Source organism: Chanos chanos, chromosome 2 (genome assembly GCF_902362185.1).
Source record: "Chanos chanos chromosome 2, fChaCha1.1, whole genome shotgun sequence".
Taxonomy (NCBI): domain Eukaryota; kingdom Metazoa; phylum Chordata; class Actinopteri; order Gonorynchiformes; family Chanidae; genus Chanos; species Chanos chanos.
In genome coordinates, this window is record NC_044496.1 from 4,594,029 (window position 1) to 4,610,871 (window position 16,843).

Consider the following 16,843-nt stretch of genomic DNA (forward strand, 5'->3'; position numbering starts at 1 on the left):
TCTGCATCAACGGTGTTTAGTTTATGGTCATTTCACTTTCACCATGCCACAACCCGCGCTCCAAAACACAAGGCAAGAGGCACTTTTACTTTTTGACAAATATACAACCTGTTGACCATGCAGAGGTTTTGAAGCTTGAGGTGATCGATCCATGTGATCAGAATAAGTTTAACACTGATCAGACATCATTTTTCTCAACTGCGCTTCAACAGTTAAGGTCATGTTTTGGGTGGGCAACTAAAGTTGAACCGTGTGAAAAAGGGCAGCTACCAGGAATTTACATGTGGTTAGACCACCCTCTTAGCTGCCTCAAACGTTTTTTTTTTCAGACAAGAGGCGGAAGGATATCTCGTCCTTGTAGGCCACCAGCGTCAAGAAAGAAGCACAAAACACAAAGTAACGTGAAATATCTGACCATGTATCCAGCACACAACCGTAAAAAAGACACATACTTGTGAAACCAGAGTAATAAATAATAAAATATATTTATTTTCAGAAATATAGAATATGTTTTCCATATTTGGCATAGAGTGTTTGGCATTGATACAGTGTTAGAAGTAATACAGTGGATTTTAGACCCATACTTGGATTAGAATCCTCACCCCTACGGAAAGATAAACATTTGTAGACATTCATTGATCTTCCGAGGTATACTGAAATCTACAAAGTATATCGTAGCATATATACAACAGATTTTCAACTACGAAAATACCACTACTGATTGAATGTGCTCAGGGTTTCTACATATTTTAAGAACAGAGTGACAAGTTAAGATAAAAGTGACTTTCGAGGGGAAAAAAAAGTGAAAATAAAGCACTGAAACTTGATACCCACCACAAGGAACTTTCCTGATGATACTCAGAGCGTCCCAATGTACAGAATTAATACAGCATTGCAATGACACGACATTCCTGTCTTTAACACGGCTTTTCAACACGACTCTCTTTATGGGTCGGGTATAACAGTTCCTAAATTGCACGCATATTTTTATTAACTGTGATTTTTTTTTTTTTTTAAAAGGCACTTAACAGACTACATCAAAAACAAAAACAAAAAGTGAAAAGCTGCACAACAAGAATCGATTAAAAAATATATATCATGATGAATGGATGTGTATGGTGTTAAAGTTCTTAGCAGTCATGTTAAGCTTTTTGTTTTAAATCAATACACTTTTTTTTTTTTTTTTTCCTATCTCTCAAAACATTTATAAAAAGATGACTGTTTCCTAAACCCCACTGCACTCAGTCCCCATCCAATCCAGTGATCAAAAGAAAAACATGAACAACGACAACAAACAAATACGACTTTCGTTGCCACGAAGAAGTTAGCAGGCGCATTTGCCTTTGTCCTGGTTCTGAGTCTCCATCAAGTCGGCGGTGCTGTGGCCGTTGGACCGCACGGTACCGTCCGGGATCCAGGATTTGTCCACGCAGCGCTCCATTCGCTTCATAATGAGGTCCAGTAGAACTTCTACAGCATGACTTACGTTTTCCCCATTGGCTGCACTGGTCTCAAAATACGGGATCCTACAGGAGGGACAGGTGAAGCCCTTGTGCAGTAAGTAATCATGCAATAGGGGACTGCAGTGGTCTAAGTGGCAGGTATGAAAAAAATGTATGTCTATCCGTGCTAGTTCACAGTTCACTAAGACACAGAATGGCACTTTGTCCCAGAACACCCCCCCCCCAGTGTCCAATGACTAAAATAAAAAAACCAAACCGTGACGAGGGGAGCCTAGTTTGTTCTGAAATGAAAACTTTTCCTTCCTTATGCCTTTAAGAAAGACCAAAAGAGTAGTCTGTGTTCAAACAACATTGGAAAGACCAAGAATAGGAAAACGTACGATCTTTCCGCGTCACTAAGTATGAATGGACTGCACTCATGGGTGGGACCAAGGGGTTCAACCAAGGTAAACAACCCAATCAAATTTGATGTCTGAGTCACATCTAGCCATCCATCAAAATAGTGATAGATGAGTCAAGAATAAGGGGGAGGGGGGGGACAGAGAAAAAGTCACCACTGTGGGGCTTGTTAATAAAACAAACAGAATTCATGGATATATGTCCTGATCTGCCTCAACACCATGCCAGCGGTTTAAACATTACACAAAAAACTCCTTAGAAAAGGGGAGCTGCCAATCTCCTGGGTAAGTAATCCAAGGACATGCTGCCTCTTGCTTGTTATTCTCACATTCTCCGAATGAGTAGAACAGAACTAGATCAAATTTAGAGCGTGCAAAATCTGATTTTTAGAGTCTTCGGGTGGTTTTTTTTTTTGTTTGTTTCTGTGAAGAGATTATTTGTAGTTGGCGTCTAAATATCACTGTGAACGGCCAGTCTCCACTGCAAGTCCTTTTTTGTTTTGGACTAGGCTTGATCTGTCCTTGGAAAACCAGACCTATGTTGCTTTAATGCTTCAAGAATTAGACTTATACATGGTCAAATGTAAATATGATCCTCTCTGATCATTTGATAATCATATAATATGTTCACAATATCATTTTAAGTGAAATGTACATGTTTATTTATTTATTTATTTTTAAATCGAGGATAATGGAAAGATATTGACCACAGGTTTGCTTAGTGTAAGACTAATGCCATGTTAGACACCCAACATCAGATAGCAAATATTTGCTTTTTCAGTGGGGTTACATCCTAACAGCTGGCATTGCGAGAGATTAACAACTCAGGCTTACTCAAACATACCTCAGCCACATCCCTCTAAACAAATGTTTCAAGTAGGGCTGTGCACCTGTGCATCAACTCTTACCCATATTTCTCAGCCAGCTCTCTGGCCTCTTCCTCATTGACGGCTCTCTGATCCCCGAGGTCACACTTATTGCCACAAAGCACAATGTCTGGGTTCTCACAGTATGCATGCATCTGCAACTGACCTGTGCCAAGGACAGGGAAAAAACAAAAACAAAACAGACACCTGTTAACAACCCGTACTTGAGTAATTTAGTAACATGTTTAATTTAAAAGCAGTTTAGCGAGTGCCGTTGAGCGTGTACATCTCTCCTTCATCTGACAGGCTGAAGACGAATCAGTAATAGTATCACTCTGAAAAGGAAGTGTAAGCACCGTAATTATGAGAGCGGGCAGAGACTTACTCATCCAGTTTCTGACGTTGAGGAAGCTCTGTTCATTTGTCAGGTCAAACAAAAGGAGGAAACCCATGGCATCCCTAAAGAATGCCGTCGTCAAACTTCTAAACCTGTAAGCAGAGAAAGTTCTCCGGGTCGTTCTGGCATTTAAACAATTTTGTCTACCTCTGATCAACTCTGGTACTGCATTCCATTGATGCAACTATTACAAATATATATATAAAGGTTTTTAAACATGACGTGCCAAAAGGAAGGGAAAGGAAGGGCTTTTCGCTTTGGCATTACCTCTCCTGCCCAGCTGTGTCCCACAGCTGAAGATGGATTCTCTGCCCTCTGCCTCCAGTACCATCAGGGCCACTGGATTTGTACACCTGGAACAGAGTTTGAGGTTTGGCACTTTACCACAAATATGGACTTAGTGAGGGTAAACAAAAAAAAAAAATTCAAAACATCCAAATATTTCAGCAAAGGAATTGCCAAATTTCTGGCATGTCCCTGTTCATTCTTCTAGTCCCTAAATGACTTGCATGTTTGGTTAAGAGGCTTACTCTGTTTGTTCTTAAGGAGTGTTCTCTAACACAGTGATCCTGCCCAGTAACAATGTGGAAGAATGCCTTCATACTTTGACCCTGCAACATCTCATATGGCATATAAGACTCAAACAAATATTTGAGCGTTTCTGACGGTGAATTTGGCTGTTTCTTGATCAGAGAAGGACACAAGCTTAAAAAAAAAAAGCAGTACTGACATGGGAGGTACTCACAAAAGTGGGGGGGGGGGGGGGGGGAGAGAGAGATTATCAAAGCATCTTTATTAAAGAATTTGCTTCCGAGGGTGCTTGAACTTCAAAGTGTAGCAAAGAACTGAAATAATGAATACACACTCATTAAGTGTCTTTAAAGGTAGAGATGTGTCACCAGACCGGCTTCACTGCATCTAGACTCACATTCTACACGTGTCTGGAAGTCTGACGGAGGTGATGCAATACTGTTCATTCACAAGAAATGATGTCCTGTTAGCGTTTTCATGCTGGTAAGGGAGGGTGTATGTGTGTGTGTGTTTCTCAAGGACCCACTCCAGAATCTCTCTCGAGTCTTTAATTGGGTGGAGATCAGCTGACTGAGTTGGCTGTGGCATCTAATTTACACTCATTTCACGCTTATCAAACCATTCAGTAACCCTTCACACCCCTGTGGATGAGGGCTCTGACATCCTAGAAGAAACCACTCCCATTAGAACGGATACGTTGCGGGGTAGAGTGAGGGTGATGACCTAGAATGGCTTTGCATTTAATATGGTTCTCTTTCACTGTGGAAACAAGCACTCAGGCGACTGAGTTTCTTTATACATCCACCACACGTTCAATCAACTGACGAGAATAGAGTGAAAGATGACTCATCTAACTATATTACTGTTTTTCCACTATTCAGTAGACCACTGCCTGTAAAAAGGCGGGTTTTCAGGGGAGAATGAGGGGTTTATGCACTGCAACTCGACTGTGGCCTCCCTCGCTGGGAAGTTCTCGGCAGACGTTTTCTTGATGAAACTTGCCTGTTCACACCCTAGATTGATGCTCGAAGTGAAATGATTCAGAATTGTTCATCTGTTTTTGCCTGGAACTCTCAAACCACACCACCAATGAAGGTGTATGAGCTTTCAACCACATCTGACCCCAGCCGACGATGTGTCTTTCCTTTGGTCTTTTGTGTCAACACCACCTTAGCAACTGTACCTCACGACTACAGCACTCTTAACTCACATAACCCCGACAAACACTCCTCTTCCAAAGTCAGTGAGATCTCTTGGTAGCCAGGTAATGAGCAACTGGGTCTGCCCAGCATTTTAATACACCACCTTAGGTGCAATGGGATGTTAACTGTGTAATGATTAACCACTTTGCAGAACAGCTACTTTTAATATACTTTCCATCCATTGAGTGTTTTTACTTTATTTTGGCAGTTACCTATTTGTTGTGATTAAAACATGACAAGAAGCATTCTTTTGCTTGTTTTCCAGTCTTTTTGATCGACTACAAAACAGGCTTTTATCCATGAAGAGTGGGGGGAAAAAAGGGGTAATTTCACAGTCCGGCTGTTTCATCTCTGCGCCAGCTGCATTCTAAACGGTCATTACAGGTGAGAGAAGAAAAGCAGCTGGAGAAAGACTGTGTCCATGCTCCACTGACCCCACCAGCACTAGCGCTACACAGCACAAAAACACAGATTAGGACTTTAAGGGCTGTTCAAGGGCCTGCTCGTTTGGGATTAAACCGATACTACCACCATTGAGAATACCGCCACTGAGAACTGAAGGAAACACACATTTAAATGACAATACATCACAGGTATACTCATATGGTCATTTCTACACAACTCAAATTCAAATTAGAGGGAACCCAAGATGTTAGAAAAATCAAAGAACTTGGATCTAGGAAATGTGTGAGAAGAGGGCGACGTTAGTGGTCCATTTAAACAGGCTAAAAAAGAAGAGGAAAGTTCACTGTTTACAATTAAAGTAATATTTTGATATTTTTTACAGGCTATTTGACAGGGTTTATCACTCAAAAACATACTTCGGTTTATTTATCAGCCGATTAAACTAGGTTAACTAAACGTTTAGAAAGATGTTTTTAAAAAAAAAAACGTTTAATGAAATGATCTTACCACTCTTTTTTCTCTGAAGTCGATCCCCACTGTGGTGATGAATTTGGAGTTGAATTTTCCATCTGTGTACTGGTAAAGAAAGCTGGTTTTTCCAACCCCGGAATCACCAAGGGCTAGGAATTTGATGAGGTAATCATATTCCCCATCAGACATAGTGAGATCTGATTTCTTGCCTGCAACTTGAAAACAAACACCACGGTCACTTACAACTTACACATACATTAAGACGTCCAGGTTATAACGTTTATGGCATTGACAACAGTGACGTGCTTGCGTGACTGTGGACATCCAACGAGCATAAGTTGAAATTGGCTATCTTGACACCAAAGAAAACTTCACGAGGCCTGGATGCGGCGTGGTAAATATATAGACAATGTTGAGGTTACCAGATCTGAATGATTTCAACACAAATGCACAGAAGAGATCATGTTTTCTCATGTTTTTCTGCCTATGCTGTAACACTTACATAGTAACAGGAAGCTGAACATGACAATTTTGGCCAGAAGTGTTTGCAAGAGCTGTTTTTTTTTTCTTCTCATATAATGGAGTGCATGGTTTGTGTGGTATATTAGTCCTTCACTTTCCATTTCTATTCAGCTCTTCATCTTAAAATGGTTTGTTCTCCTGTTTGTTCCATGTAAAGTATTTTGAAGTAAAACATGACAAGTTTGTACTTACACTGGTTAAAAAGAATCATTATTCTATTAGTATTCAGTTAAAATAACAAACATTCATTCACGTTCATTCTCATCCTTCATGCTGGGTTAATCTGGAGACAATTTTTTTTTCCATGAAAACAGTGTGGTTAAGGCCAAAGACCATGACTGGCCACCAATGCTGCATTTGTGTTTGCATGTGAGAGCAAGATGTGATAAGCACAGCCCAGACGGGTCAAAGGAGGAAAGAAACACACACACACACACACACACACGCACGCACGCACGCACAGAGCCCTCAAAAGAAGCAACATTCAAGAGTGCAGGCCTGGTGTGATTCCCAGCAAGAAGGGAATAATAATAATAAAAAAAAAAACACAATCATATGACCACAGTATGAAAAAGGCCTTCAGACAAGCCTCACATTCTTTCACTGTCAGCTGTACTAAGTCACATCCTGGTCCGTAAGCAGCTTAACGTCTGGAGCCAAAATCAAGCTCCCAGACCAGCTCACAGTGACCAGTGCAGCAACTCCCACTTCAGGACTTTCTCATCATTAAAATCAGAAAGAGAACACGTAAAACGTTTGAAGGGTTTGAGTTATAAAGATCTTACAGGAGATACACAAGTCTCTGAGATCTGCGAAATGAATGTGGACGTCAAGTAAGGGCAGATGACAAACGAAAGCCAAGCGACCCCGGTGCAATGTGACGCCTTCAGGGCCTGTCATGTTTCTGATCAGTGCTCTTAAAACAGGCCATTTGCTGTCTGCTGATACATTCAGAGACCATCTCCAACAACAGACAGGTCCTGCCCCTGGCCATCAGCTGCTCTGTGGACATGACAAGGGAGATAAAACCGTGGAAATGGTTTTCTGCAGCTCTGAGAGCAAAGAGTTCAATATTACAATCTGTACCATGTTTCCTTTTCTAAGAAACTCCTTTTTTTTTCCTCAAAGTTTGTTTACAAACTTTGAAAACCTTTTTGTTTTACAGATATGTATTTTATCGACTGAACTCCAGGTTCCAATGTCCAAATCTGTATAAAAATATAAAGAGTCTTTTGTTGCCTAAATATATATTGTTAAGCCAGTCATGAGAAACGTCATCAACATGTACTGATAGACAGACCACTAATTACATTGTTTATGTTCCTGTGCTCATGTGGTTATTTCAATGTGGCCCTTGTGTTTCTGCTTTTCAACAATGGTTTAATTTAGCTAGGACAGGTTTGGAAATAATTTTTAATTACCTTTGCAACAAGAAGGATCACGCTCAGCACTGTTAAAAACAAAACAAAAGCAAGCACTTGCGCAAAGCCTTGCTGCTGTTTCATCGGTTAGCTAGCAGCTCTTGTCCACCGATTTCTCCCTTTAGACAGGAAATATTTAACAATGACATGGCCTAGACAGCTCAGCTACTGACACAACAGAATGTATAAGCTGAGACACACAGAGGAATTCAATTCTCCGGCAAAGCAACCAAATTTTGTTTTGTTTTGTTTTGTTTTTTAAAAGAAACCCTCTCAAAGAAAACCATGGAATGTTTAGACTGGGCAGATCATTTCATTACAGCCATAGGTGACATCTGACACTCAGTTCAGTCAATCTAAACTGTGATGCAATCTCCACTCCTTACACTCTATTCAGCACACTCTGGCTCAGATGATGGCATGTACTCCTGCAGATCAGTACAAACTGATCATAAAAAGGTTCTTATGTAACTGGTGAAATTTCAGGTGCTCCTGGAGGGCACATATTCCAGTTCATCACCGAGGAATTATTTTAAAGGGAGGGAGGGAGGGAGGGGCAATTCTTAAGGTTTTTTCCAAGACTTTGTTAGACACGTGATCCATGTCTTGTTTTGTTTTTTTACCTGATCCATGTCTTTTTTGAGTTGAATTATTCACAAGGAGAAAGAGCAGAAGCTGATTGTTGTGCCATTAAAATGTCTTAACCCAAAAAAAACAGTGTTTGTTGCTCTTGGTATGAGTGAGATTTTCTGCTGCTTCAGGGATTTAACAAGACAAAACCTCTGCCAGGCAGGATACTTTTAAAAATGGCTCTGACCCATAACGGTCTAGCAGAGGGGAAAAAAAGGGGTCTAAAAAGTGTAAAAGAACATTATCTTGGCAGTGAGTTAAATTACACTTCAAAATAATCAGCAAAAAACATGAGCTATGAAACTTCAGCTACACAGTTAAGAGATGAAACTTGGCAGATAGTGGTAATTAACTGTTAGCAAGGCTCTCTCTGGCCCCTAAGTTTTGCCAGCAATGTTTACAAGAAGGATAAAAGGAGTGAGGAAAGATTCTTTCATGGAATGGTGAGCCTCAAAGGATAATGAAGCTTTTTCATCAAATCTCTCTTAAAGAAGCAGGCGTGGATAGCCAGCCTGGGCAGCAGTCCAACTCCAATACAGCAGATTATTAAGGTGTAGACGGATATGCAGATGTGGAGAACTTAAACAAACCAACCAAACACAAACCATTACTGGGTGTAACACCAAACATGTAAACCTCCTCAGAAAATTATTGGGCTGCATCGACGGTGTTTTAGGTGAGAACATTTCCTGCTATGCGGTGTCCTACAAATGACATCAGCGAATAGAAATGAACAAACTGAGGTTGTCATAAAATGAACCCAAACATGTCTGTGCGAGTCAGTGAACGAAGAAATGGAACACTGGTGAAATGTAACATATGCATCCTCCTACTTTGACTCTTGGAAAGGTAATTAAGAAATAAGTTCTCGTAATGTGTGTTAATGAAGGTGCATGTGTAAACATACACAACTAGAAAAAAAAAATACACACACTAAAACATTTTAGGACATGCTGATTCATTACAACAAACTCAAACTCCTCATATACAATATGCTCATCTAATAACCCTCAGCTGGTGCTCATGTGCTTTCTGCGTGGTCATGTGACGTATGATTTTTTAACCAAACCAAGAATTCTAAATAATTGCCATGTTTCCTGGAGTAACCTCTTGTCTCTCAAACGGCATTCTGCGTAGCACTATGACACGCACTTTTTCTGTTTGGAAAATTAGTTAGACATTTTTTTTTAAGGTAGCATACTCTAATTGCATTCAGTCATTTAATATGCAGAGATACAGCAGACGGAAAGCGGTCCAACTGGGCTGCTAATCGCAAATACGGGTATTAGGAAACAAAGAAGGAGGATTTACACCCTCATTCAGAAAAAAATCCCCTAACACTCTAAACATTCCGCTCAGATGAACAGACGAAAGGGCACACACTTTCACCCCTCCATTAGACTTGCAAGTTTTAGGCAGTCTGAGATAAAAAGGAGGGGCGTGGTGATAAGATGACCAGTGATAATACGTTAAAACAATTTAGGAAAGACAGTTTGATAAGAATCAATTCAAGGTTTTTGTGATGTTGTCATGCAGCCTCTAAAACACAGACTCAGTGGTTAAGAAGATTACCGAATCACTTAAAAAATCCGAGTGTTGGTAATTAAACAATTTCCGGTGGTCAGTTTCAAGGGGACATTCGTGGAAGCTGCCCTTAAACGCCTTCGTTTCATCGGTTTGGACACTTCACCAGTAAAGTGGATAGGGGGAGCTGCTCCTATATACGCGCAGAGGGGAAAGTTGTGAAAAAGGAAAACACTTGAAAAAATAAATAAATGCGGGGACGTTCCTTATGAATTTAGTGCAGAAAGTCAGCACCTTTTCTTTATTTTAGATTTCTTTGAATCTAAAATAAAGGATTGGTTAGACATCACTGCTGAGTGCTCATGCATGAATAAAACCAAAGGCGATTCCGTAAAGAAACTTACGGATCGTGAAACACCGATTCCATCATTTAGATTACTGATGGAAGTAATTGTGTAGAATTTGTTATTTCGTCTAAAACAGCAACATATGATGCTTTAAACTATCACAGATGTATTAGGGCCACGTGTCTAATGCAGGACGTTAGCCCACAACATTACTGCGCATAACAGCAAGCCTACCCCTGAATTTATCTACAAAAAATATCTTTAACGTGATGTAGTACTTGCCAAATTGCAAACGGAGTAATAACAATCTTGATAAAAAAAAAAAAATAAAACGTCTGTAGAAGAGTGATAACTCAGACTATATAAAAGCAATGTAAAAGTGTTTTCCTCGTCAAGTCAATATGGCAAGCAAATTTTAATAGGTGAATAGATCTTTTTATGGGACCACTAAAACCTATGCCCAGTTCGAGGATTAACTAATCCCCGGTGCGTCGTGCATATAAGCAAACAAAATGAACAGTGATTCTTTACAAACTTGCAAACTCACGTTCAAGAAAAGAAAGAGGAAAAAACACTCACCAGACGGCTACCTGAGCGTCACTTCTTGGTTGATGTAGCAAATAGTTGTGTTGCCTTGATCAGTTTTCAGCTGGAGAACGATGACAGTCACCACCCAAAAAACAAATATTCACTACTAATTCTTACTTTGACGAGGCGCTTATTTAAACTTCTTGCAATCCTTCATTAGACTCAGTGTAAGACTAAGTTAGAACAGTTCACTTGACGCAACATCACTTCCCGTTCTGGTACAACGAGCCCCTCCCTCCGCGACTAACCCCAGGATGTTGAGTAGGCTGTGTTGAGACCACCAAATGAGTGCGAGCGTCATAGTGCGTTGAGAATTCAGAAGAAGTCTTTCTTTCTTTCTTTCTTTGTAAGTATTTATCTTTGTCATGGTTCGTGACTTGTCCCTGGCCCCTTTGGGAGCCACTGCTAAAAAATCAACTCTTTGGAGTTTTGGGGGTTGTCACCCCAATTTTAGGCCAAAGCCTATTTCTCAGAGTTTCCTCTCCTCCTCTTATTAAACGGCAAATATATGAATCAGTGGGTTTGTTGTCATTCTGCGTTTTACTCGAGCTAAACAATTGTAACAAAAGGAAAGGAAAGGCTCTATTATCATAGTTGTCTGCGTCAACAGTCTATGCACGATCAAACTGACAAACAAATATTGCAGAGATTATGCGTGCCACCTTGTGGCAAATTTAGAGCTGTGTTTTAGTCCCTAGCATATTATTTCAGTTTTTGGACAGTAGGTAAAATTTCTGTCCCAGCGTAGGTCCGAGTGTCTTGATTCAACGACTGATCCTTTTATCATTTTATAATCTAAACACGGATTAGAATTGGTTAGAATAAAAATAATGCTGCACACCTTAACTGCACATGCTGAGTGCGTAGAACCCGAAGCTGTTTTGAAGGTTTAAAAGCGTCATACACACAATTAGTAATTATTTCAGAGCAAAGACTTAATGCCTTAGCATGTCATTTTATTCAGCAACAGTGAAAAATAACAAACATCAGCAATGATTAGGCAACAGGCACATCATCACAATTTAACTGTATCGTCTCTCTTTGGCACATCAGTCATTTATGTGCTCCGTGTACCGTCGAACTTTCTTCTTGTTTGGCAGCCGCTGGCCGCTGATCTCCCGGTTCGTGTGTGACAACATCCAAGTGCGGTTCTGATGAACTTGTACTCGTAGGGGGTTCAAAGAAAGGTTTGTATACGTAAATACCTCCGACGACTCCGACCAAGGTAGCAAACGCAATCTGGTTGAATGGTATCCGTCTTCCAAACATGATTGATACACACACTCACAGCATGCTTTGCCGCTGCAAAAGTGTAGAGGTAGATAAGCCTGAGGGAAATGAAAAGTCGTACCGGTATTGCAATCAACACTTCACAACATAGCGTCTTGCCCATTAGACGTTCTTGCCCTCTAAGCGCATAGTGGTTAACCATTAAACTAGTTGCAAATATCGGTTTGGCAAACAAAATAACATATTACTGTATGCTTGTGTCATTATTCTTTCCAAATGCTTAATTATTCGTTTGCACACTTACTCTGGTTCCTTTCTTGGTAGCCTATATAACGACAAGCAAGGACGACGAAGTTGAACCGCACAGATAGGTCAGCTACGGCAAGCCAACTGGGTCATAATCCATCTACCCAGCACGCAGTTCCTGGACTAGTTCTTTGTACCACTTACAGCTTTCCAGTTCTCCAAATCACTAATTTTGCAATACGGACTGGGGCCGCTTAAATGAAACGATTTCTTGTCAGCTGATGAAATTGTTTGTAAATAAAGAAACTCACGATTTTTATGTCTGTCTCAGAGTAGAAGTGACGTCAAGACTCAATTGCGGAAGTACAATACTGGTTTGCAGTAGGTTTGCACACATTGATATTTTGAAATTTTCGTTTCAATGGGATTGAATGGGATTTTCTGTGACAATAACACGATGAATATAGAGACGTTCTGGACCTGCCACTCGTGACATGGAAAGGATTCGCAGCCGGATACAGTTCAAATCAACTGTATCTGAGCCTGTGAAACTCAGGAAACGAAAATCAAAACTTTACAACAAAGGTGACATCTCTCAAGTGAGCGGTGAGTTCATGTTAACCGTCACCACCATAGTGATGAGTGATTGATGAGTCACCGACTATCAACCTTAATATCACCTGAATGTTCAGCGAGAAACCAAGTTTACAGCTCATAGTAAGGAAAAAGAAACGCATTAATTAGACGATCTAGTTAATGAGCACAATGAAGCAAGGTTTAGCAGAGCTCTCTAACTTCGATATACGAGTACCAGAATGCAGTGCACCTTCCTGACTCCTACCCAGAAGATTGATGATGATTCTGTCTAGTGAAAGCAGCCACGGTGCTGAATAACTGAAAAAGTATACAGCCTTTTAAGTAGACTATAGACAGTTTAACTAAGCTTCAACTCAGACTCGTATCTTTACGGATAATTTGCTTTTCTTCTGCACTGATAGTGAGTAGTAGTATCTTGGTGAATTAAAGGAATGCATAAGGCTTACGAGAATGTCCATTCAGGAAGTGCGTAATTGCATTGTATTATCATTATACGCAGAGTTACGTGCACCTCCTGTTCCAAGTCCATGGAAGCTGACAATCACCTGTTTCAGGCCAACTCAAAACACAGTTTCACAGTTTTGTGTTTTTTGTGCCATAGGTTTCCTTGGAGTCAATGTCGCCATCTTCACTGTGGCATTTCGCCTTGTCAACTGCTTCTTGGTACAAACCAGCTTTGTACCTGATGAATACTGGCAGTCCCTTGAGATTTCTCATCACATGGTGTTCAAATATCCTTCATTCTTGGTTGAATCAGTCTCTCAATTACTTTCAGTTTATTTTTTTCTCAACCCTTAAATGTAACATTATTTCTTGAAATCGTTTTCTCCTTTTTGCCATCTTGTCTGCGAAACCCTTAGCTTGTTTTACTTATGGCTACGAAACCTGGGAATGGAAAGAGGGTATAAGAGGTTATTTCTACCCCTTCATTTTTGCAGTATTGTATAAGATATTGCATCTACTGAACTATGACACAGTTCAACTCCTGGTAAGTGACTACTTTGTCATATTAAAACTATAATGTGTTAATGCACTGAATGACAGTAGTTATATTTCGGCCGTACATTTGCCTTATTGTCTTTCTGCAGGTGTTTTTGCCACGAGTTGTACATGCTCTTCTCGCTGCATTTGTTGATGTGAAGCTATATTCACTCATTCTAACACTGGAGAATCCGGATGTTGCGAAATGGACGGTAAAATATTTCGATGTATCCCTCAGAATATAGTTCAGTGTTTCGTCCTTGAAAATGTGGTTTTATTCGTTTGGTTTTAAATACCATCATTTTAAAGTCACTGTCTCCCTCCGTCTTTACTTTTGCCCCAGTATCTTTGCCAGCTTTGCTCATGGTTCACTTGGTACTGCTGCACGCGGACACTGACCAACACCATGGAGACGATGCTCACTGCGCTCGCTCTTTGCTACTATCCCCTCCCAGGGTCCAGAAAAAACAACAGGTCTGTCACTTGAAAGCAATGTTCATCTTAATGTAGACACATAATATATTTAACCGTTTTGTGTGTCTCATCGTTATTCGAGAACAATAATTTCTCCTGTTTTTCTTTTTAGCCTGAAATACTTAGCGTTGGTTGCCTTGGCCGTCATTGTACGCCCGACAGCACTGATTGTATGGTTTCCACTTCTGCTCTACCATTTTTGGCAGGAGAATAACAAGCTAAAACTCATAGTTTACCAAGGGTTTCCTATTGCGTAAGTGTTTTTAATTATTATTTTCAAATTAGCTGTGTGACTACGTCCCCACTATTTTCAACCCTCGTTGGATTCAACTTTGTTTTCCAGATTGCTTATGCTTGGGATATCTACCTTGATTGACTGCATGTTCTATGGAAAGGTAAAAAAGCAATTAAATAGTTTTAGGGTTCTTTCAGCTCAAGTGGATATTTCGTCATTTGAGAGTCTTTCTGTGTCGTTATCCGGATCAGACATGAACTCAGTTTAATGAAAGTGACTTAACGAAAGTCTGTTCTGATTGCGTTGTGGCCTGCTGTCAAAGTACAGAATTCAAATATGAAATCTGACTGTGGCTTCTGATATACTTGTGTAACATTTATGTCCTGAGCCTTAAGCTTTACTAATTAAAAATGCTTCTGTTTTCCTTTATTGTCTCCCCAGTTCATCCTCGTCCAGTTTAACTTTCTAAAGTTTAATGTCTTGCACAATGTGGCTGAATTTTACGGGTCTCACCCCTGGCACTGGTACTTCACTCAGGGCTGTGTGGCCGTGCTGGGACCACACCTGCCTTTCTTCCTCCATGGTTGTACACTGGCTTCCAAAAGATACAGAATCCTGCTGATAACTGTTTTGTGGACAGTAGTGGTTTACAGGTATGCTCTTTGTGTGATATTTTAAGAGTTGTTGTTTTTTTTGGGGGGGGGGTTTCCACCAAGTTGTTGTTTGTTTGTATGTTTATAAAACAAATGTATTGCTGTGTTCAAACTATCCACTTGTCCGCTCACTCACTCGCTACACATCGTTAAAATCTCAAGTTGAGATTTCGAACAGCACTACAAAATGGCTGATTCACTAATCAGTGCATTTTCGTGCTTTATACAGTGAATTTCTGTTCTTATATTCAAACGTATGAAATGTATTTACGTTTAAAAATAAAGAATAGTGCACTATATAGTGGGTGAGTGGACGTTTCGAGCACTGGGTATGATTTCTTTCTCTAGGTCAGTTTTCATGTTTGCAAATGTCCTATTTGTCTTTTAAGCTGTTTTGTGTGTGTGTATTTTCAATAACCAATCTTTTTTTTACAGTTTGCTTCCCCACAAGGAATTCAGATTCATCTACCCTTTGCTGCCCTTCTGTGTGATATTTTGTGGTAAGATTCACACCTTTAAAAATCAGCGTTACAACGGCAACACGCTAAACCCTGAGCTCACTTGCGTGGTTTCCATTGCAGGTATGTCCCTGTCCAAGCTCAAAGCATGGAGAAAATCTGCAGCTGGTGCCTTACTGGTGCTGAATCTTTTACCAGCCTTGTATACGGGCTTAGTTCACCAGCGAGGCACTTTGGATGTCATGGGCAAACTCCAGAATCTGTGTGATGTCACTAACCCTCAAAGTTCAGCTGTGCCTGAAGTCTTCTTCCTCATGCCCTGCCACTCAACACCCTTCTACAGGTATTAGTAGATTTACATTTTGCATTTATGCATTCAGCAGATGCCTTTTTTATCCAAAGTGACTTTCAAGAAGAGGGGGAAATACAAACCAAGTATGTAGCCATTAAGGAGTCGTCTGTGGCATAGGTGTTGCCACTAAGTTCACTGTTAAGACCAGACACAAGTCTAAGAAAAGCTGAAGGCAGTAAGAGGGTGAACTGTGGTATGAACGGTGATCAGCACAACGACAGTCAGTATCAGTGTTGTTTTGCATGGCTGACTTGATGTGATTTTTGGATTGGGATGCGAGATTCCACTGAGGGGGTTACCTAACTCGCTGTGTTTGCCCCCAGTCACGTCCACTGTCCCGTAAAACTGCGTTTCCTGGAGTGTCCTCCTGATCTGACCGGAGATAAGAATTACGTGGACGAGGCTGACAGGTTTTTTGCGGACCCTTCTCTTTGGCTGAAGACCACGTTTTCCAACCAGTCCACACTCCCGTCACACCTCGTGTTTTTTGACCCACTAGAAAAGGTATGCACAAAATCAATATGCCGCTCTCGACACTACCTGTGAGTAAAGACTGAAAAGGGTTTTTTTTGTTGTTTTTCTTCCTCCTTTCTGACTGTGAAATTTGGTCTCGTTCTATTTTAGGCTATCTCTGCATTCTTGGACACAAACAGATTTGTGAAAAAAGACGAGATCTTCCACACTCATGTTCCCGAAGGTCGAGTTGGCCGGAGTATATTTATCTATGAAAGAGGACCTTAATGGCAAAATTTATTATGGTAATTATGTATGCAGGGTGTATTTTCCTTTCAAATTTTATGCGTACTGTATAGGTTATAAAAGAAATATATTGTTAATTTTTGGTGCTAAGCA

At 40.4% G+C, this 16,843-nt stretch overlaps 3 protein-coding genes across 4 annotated transcripts; 1 reads left to right on the forward strand and 2 right to left on the reverse strand.

Annotated features, from left to right (window-relative positions):
- Window positions 1-1,215: 1,215 nt before the first annotated feature.
- rab27a (RAB27A, member RAS oncogene family) lies at window positions 1,216-10,831 on the reverse strand. Its single transcript, XM_030766450.1, has 6 exons — window positions 10,757-10,831; window positions 5,770-5,948; window positions 3,392-3,477; window positions 3,113-3,216; window positions 2,770-2,893; window positions 1,216-1,526 (listed from the first exon to the last, which is right to left on the reverse strand). The coding sequence occupies exons 2-6, from the start codon at window positions 5,920-5,922 to the stop codon at window positions 1,325-1,327; spliced, it is 669 nt and encodes a 222-aa protein (XP_030622310.1). The 5' UTR covers window positions 5,923-5,948; window positions 10,757-10,831; the 3' UTR covers window positions 1,216-1,324.
- Window positions 10,832-11,722: 891 nt separating this feature from the next.
- pigbos1 (PIGB opposite strand 1) lies at window positions 11,723-12,353 on the reverse strand. Of its 2 annotated transcripts, none has more exons than XM_030766824.1 (2): window positions 12,300-12,353; window positions 11,723-12,093 (listed from the first exon to the last, which is right to left on the reverse strand). In XM_030766824.1, the coding sequence occupies exon 2, from the start codon at window positions 12,032-12,034 to the stop codon at window positions 11,819-11,821; it is 216 nt and encodes a 71-aa protein (XP_030622684.1). In that variant the 5' UTR covers window positions 12,035-12,093; window positions 12,300-12,353; the 3' UTR covers window positions 11,723-11,818. The 2 variants fall into 2 exon arrangements, with proteins under 2 accessions (XP_030622684.1, XP_030622685.1); XM_030766825.1 differs by having other exon boundaries at window positions 11,723-12,067; window positions 12,300-12,352.
- A 372-nt stretch (window positions 12,354-12,725) lies between these two features.
- pigb (phosphatidylinositol glycan anchor biosynthesis, class B) lies at window positions 12,726-16,732 on the forward strand. Its single transcript, XM_030794109.1, has 12 exons — window positions 12,726-12,847; window positions 13,440-13,569; window positions 13,709-13,826; window positions 13,927-14,031; window positions 14,163-14,293; window positions 14,406-14,546; window positions 14,637-14,688; window positions 14,970-15,181; window positions 15,617-15,681; window positions 15,763-15,982; window positions 16,315-16,495; window positions 16,616-16,732. The coding sequence occupies exons 1-12, from the start codon at window positions 12,736-12,738 to the stop codon at window positions 16,730-16,732; spliced, it is 1,584 nt and encodes a 527-aa protein (XP_030649969.1). The 5' UTR covers window positions 12,726-12,735.
- The last annotated feature ends 111 nt before the right edge of the window (window positions 16,733-16,843 follow it).